The sequence below is a fragment of the Elephantulus edwardii genome, unplaced genomic scaffold, assembly GCF_000299155.1.
Source record: "Elephantulus edwardii isolate Elephantulus edwardi_28Jun2011 unplaced genomic scaffold, EleEdw1.0 scaffold00289, whole genome shotgun sequence".
Classification (NCBI taxonomy): domain Eukaryota; kingdom Metazoa; phylum Chordata; class Mammalia; order Macroscelidea; family Macroscelididae; genus Elephantulus; species Elephantulus edwardii.
This window is the reverse complement of record NW_006400039.1, coordinates 2,451,297-2,456,312: the sequence shown is the minus strand read 5'-3', so window position 1 is coordinate 2,456,312 and position 5,016 is coordinate 2,451,297. Positions and strand designations below refer to the sequence as shown.

Sequence of the window (5,016 nt, the reverse complement as noted above, 5' to 3'; positions counted from 1 at the left end):
GCATGGAGAAGGGCCCGGGGCTCCAGCCTCTCATCGCTAGCTGCATACATACTTAACACTTTTGTTTCTTCTTAGAAATGGCCCCAGAGTTGGTCCTGGGTAGCAGTGGGGAGGTACCTGTGTTGGGGAGTCCTGCCTGGCAAGAGGTTCCGCTTGGAAGACGTGCCTTGTCCAAGTGCTGTGCCCAACTAGGAAGGGGACCAGGTGTCCTCTGGTTAGGGCGTGCTGCCCTAGCAGGAGGCACCCCCGGGAAGGGGACAACGGTGGCAGTAGATGATTTGGTTAGGAAGGGTGTCCAGTTGAGGGTGGTTCTGTTTGGAGTGATGCCTGGCTAGGAGCCCCCCCAACTGGGCCACCTCACTGGTAGTTCCTAGGACCCTCCCTGCACGCTCTGGAACCCCTTTACCCCCATCTGCTGGCAGCCCCACTGTGAGGCTTAAACTGCCTTCTAGCCAATGCCTCTGTCCCCTAGACATTAAGAAAGGAGGCAAGTAGGGGAGCTCTGGTGGCCTAGTGGCAAAAAGCTGCACTGCAATCCCAGAGGCCCATGGTTTGAATCCACCAGATGCTCTGCCGGGAAAAGAGGGACAATCTCCTCCTGTACCAGATCTGATTTGACAGTACACAGACACACAAAAATAATAATAAATTTTTTTTAAAAAAAGGCAAGTTATGTAGTAGTTTTTGAAATCGTTGCTCCTGTGTGCTGCATAGTATTCCACTGTGTGAATATACCACAATTTCTCAATCCATTCAGTTGTGGTTGGACATTTGGGCTCTTTCCACATTATTAAAAAAAAAAAAAATACTTATTTTAATGAAAGTTTACAGAGACTTGGGATTTGCAGTCATTCATTGTTGCCCTTTTCTCCCTGCCTATCTTCTCCCCAAAAATCACGCTTCTCATTGAAAAGAAAAACTGTCATTGTTATGCAATCCCTCCCCCCAAGTTCACTACACTATTTAGCCTTCACTCTGGACTTCTATAATGACAAGAAAACCCATTCATATATTCCTTTTAAACAGATCTCTCCCTCATCTGCTTCAATGCAATATACATCATTCTTCCCCTCCTTTTCTGTCTTCTCTCAATCCTAATGTCAGTCCCATTTTACAACAGTGGCCCTATACAATATTTGTCCTTTTGTGACTGAGATATTTCACTCAGCATAATGTCCTCCAGGGTCATCCATTTTGCATATTTCATCAGTTCCTTGTTTTTTAATGTTTCCACATTCTTGAGAAGGTGAATAACACTGCTATGAACACTGGTGTACAAATCTCCATTTGTGTCTCAGTTTTAATTTCCTTGGGGTACATTCCTAGTAGTGGAACAGTTGAATCATATGGAGTTTCTATGTTCAGCTTTTTGAAGAAATACCAAACTGCCTTCCAGAGTGGTTGTGCCATTTTACAATCCCACCAACAGTGTATGAGAGTTCCAATCTTTCCACATCTTCTCCAACATTTATCGTTTCCTGCCCTGCTAAACTTTGCCAGTGTTACTGGGTTGAGATGGTATCTCATTGTAGTTTTGATTTGTACTGCTTAACTTGGGAGAGACTAGAAAGCATTATGGAGTGACCTAACTGTCTCATATGGCCAAATACTGCATAAGATCATTATTGTAAAAATGGAAGGATAACTACTAACTCATGAATGGGGACTCAAGGAAGGATGGATGGGAGCAGAGGGGTGAGGAAGGGTAGGGGCGAAGCCACAGGGCTGAGCAAATTGGTGGGTGGAGGGAGGGGATAAAGAAAATAGGAAAGATCTGCTGGGGACCTGAAAAGATAGGGTACTGATGGTCATAGTTCAATGGTGATTAATTTTATAAAACATAATGCATGGGGATGATTTTATTAAATACAATGTGAATGAAGAATAGTGTGAAACACAATGTATATTAACTTTGTAAGCAAACCAATATAAAAGAAAAAGAAAGGAAGAGAAAAAGAAAGGAAGCAAGACTGATACTGGGTTCTCCAGCCAATTGCTGTAAGGACGCGAAAGCTGGACACTACAGTGACAAGAAATCAAGGAGGCCCCAAAATCCTGCACTTCAGGAAAGAGATGAACTGGTGGGAACTTGTTCTGCCAAGTCTGGCTGGTAAGACACAAGTACAGAGAAAGAAGTAGACAACTTTGGTGGGGTTCACTTGAGCAGCTAGACTGCCCTATCCAAACCTCAGCCAATGGCCCCCAAATTCTAGTGCCAGGCAGTGAGTCCACAGCCCTGGGTGGCCCATAGCCCATCCGGCACAGCCTGACCCACCTTCCTCTCTGGCACCATTCTCACCCCCTCTGTCCTTGGACCCCTGACTTTTTACTGGAACATTTTATCTCCACTGTCTGCTTGATTTATTTCTTAAGTGTCACTTTTGGAAAGCTTTCCCCTGCCTCCCAGTTTAACCCACAACTCCCTATGGCTCTTCCTTTGCTCCCTTTTTCTTATTTTGGCAGCTAACCCTATGATGCCCTTGTCCATTTGGCAAGCTTCTCCCCACCAGAAGGAAACCCACAGGTCAGGGATTTTTATTTTGTCTTACCAATGCCTATAACTGTACCTGGTACATTGGAGGCCAAATAGTATTGTTCAATGTGGCAGGAAACCCTTTAGAAAGCAATTATTGATTATGAATTAACTTGGAACAAAGCTGCTGCTCAGTTAGCCTGTAACCTGCCCCCACAGGGTCACCTACCACGTGTGATATTATCAGCACATGACCCAGGACACTTCAAACAAGCTTCTTACTAGCACAGCCCAATGACTTTGAAAGGCCCACAGCTTGCAAGACTGGTGCAGGCACACAGCCACAGAACTCCCCTGCCAACCTTAGGCAGTGCAGCCTAGCAGGTGGCCTAGAATGTCCTACCTTTGTGTGCCTTCAGCTTTTCTCCAAGACTCATCATCTTTTTCGACATTAAAGCTCTGGCTGGCAACTGATCGACCAAAGGCCTTATTCTCAAGCCCACATGTCAGGGGTCTAACAGGGTCTGTGTAAAATAATGTGATTCACTTCCCAGGCTTGTCCACTGGGAGCTGGGGTGCCAGCCAGGCAGGCGAGGATCCCTGGACACCTGATTTGGCCTCTGGGAGCTGGGGTGCCAACCTGGCAGGTGACGCGCCTGAAGACCAAAGCAGGCACCAAGCTCAAAGACGAAGCCTGGATTGCTGGACAGCATCTGTGCCACACGGTCAGATCTGCGGTTCTCACAGAGTACATAGTTTCTATTTGGGGGAAGAGGAGGCTTGACGTGTCCGCCCAGTGGTCCCGTGGGGTTGTACTGGATGAAGTACACCCCTTTCCTCAAAGCAGAGCTGGAATTTGAATCCGAAGTATCTTCCCAAACCAGATATTTGGCTCTTCAGGGGCCACTCCCAGCTAGACCACCTGCAGGGCCCCTGTGGTACACAGGCCCTCTGTGATAGGATGCCCTCTTTCTGTCATCTTGGATTCTGTGAGCCAGTTCTTTGAAATGTAGGGTCTTCTGAGAAGGCTGTATTCACACCAATGCAGGGACATTCTCCTGGGAGAGGAGACCTAGGGAAGAACTTTTCTCTGTCTTCAAAGATTGACACTGAGCTGTCTAGAAAAGTGAAACCAGGTGGCAGATTTGTGTATAAATTAATGAATGGGTTGATGGTCTCTTCCCAAGACACAAAAACAATTAAATTAGAGCCAGGGCTGCAGATGCATCTCTAGGTACTGTGGAGATTGGAGGAAACCAGAGGCCACTGCTGTCCTGGGACTAGCACATCCCAGGAGGAGTCCCAGAAGAGTGGGAGGGGCCATGGAGTGGAATGCATGTGAGGAGGAGGGATGGGTATGTATGGATGGAGAGGGACACAGCAGAGGATGAGGTGCTCAGGGGCCCTCCTTGGGGAGGGAAAGAGGAGGGCGCTTGCCCAGCATAAAGGCCTCCATGCAGCTCTACAAATAAAGCTCTTTATTTACATGGGCTTTCAAGGCATGCTCTCTGCTCACTGGCCAATGTAGAGGCCATTTGAAGCGGCTCCCTGCAGAGGACCAAGAGGCACAGCTGGCAGCCTAGGGTCCTAAGTGGACCAGCCAGGCCAGGTAGAAGGCACAAGGACTTGGACCCACCCATGGTCCGGAAAGGCAGCAAAAGGATGGTCAGCTCCGGGGGCTCTGGCCAGGGTCCGGACGTCCACAGCTCTGCTCGTAGGATGGCGGGGCCTCTGAGGGAATAGTGTGTGGTCACCACACAGCTCAGTGGGTAAGCCTACCCAGAGCATGCCCAATCCCCCACTCACCATTGGGGTAGCCCCATGCACAGTACTCTGGCGGGAGGATCAGGGTACCAGTGGCAGCTACTGACCCCTCAGGCCCATCCATGAAATAAGGGACCATGGCCCCTGTGGAGATGCACAGGGGAGGGGGCAGAGGGTGGGGCGTGGGACTGCAGGGTTCAAGGGCACCAGGCACAAAGCTGAACCGGGCAGAAGGTGATGGCTGCAAGTAGTCCTCGGTGGACAGGTCAACTCTGGGGTCCACCAAGGAGGTGGGGCTGGCCATCTCCACTTCCTCCTGTGGTGGTGCCGAGGGCACCACCTGGGAAGGCAGAGACCCAGGGCCTGGCAAGGCATTCAGCGGGGTGTGGTTCACAGCAATATTGCCAATAAAGACTGGGAGGGTCACGGTGGCCTCAGGAGACTTCAGTGAGACCTAGGAGAGGAGGGACAATGAGCAGTGAGGGCCTGGAGCCCATAGTGTGCCTCCACCAGGCCTCAGCCCTGTCCACCCTGGAGCACCTGTAGGTCATAGCCACCACCCCCGGAGCACCTGTAGGTCATAGTTCCACACCTGGAGCACCTGTAGGTAGTAGCCCCTACCCCTGGAGCACCTGTAGGTCATAGTCCCACCCCTGGAGCACCTGTAGGTAGTAGACCCACCCGTGGAGCACCTGTAGGTCATAGCCCCCACCCCTGGAGCACCTGTAGGTCATAGCCCCCACCCCTGGAGCACCTGTAGGTCATAGCCCCCACCCCTG

General features: G+C 50.1%; 1 protein-coding gene across 1 annotated transcript in view; it reads right to left on the bottom strand.

Moving 5' to 3' along the window:
* Positions 1–4,139: 4,139 nt before the first annotated feature.
* Positions 4,140–5,016, bottom strand: part of ARRDC1 (arrestin domain containing 1) — a 7,631-nt gene continuing 6,754 nt past the window's right edge. Inside the window, exons 7-8 of the mRNA XM_006900618.1 lie at positions 4,280–4,691; positions 4,140–4,204 (exon numbers count right to left, since the gene is read on the bottom strand). Of these exons, the coding sequence (XP_006900680.1) occupies positions 4,140–4,204; positions 4,280–4,691 (477 nt within the window). The remainder of the gene's footprint in view (positions 4,205–4,279; positions 4,692–5,016) is intronic.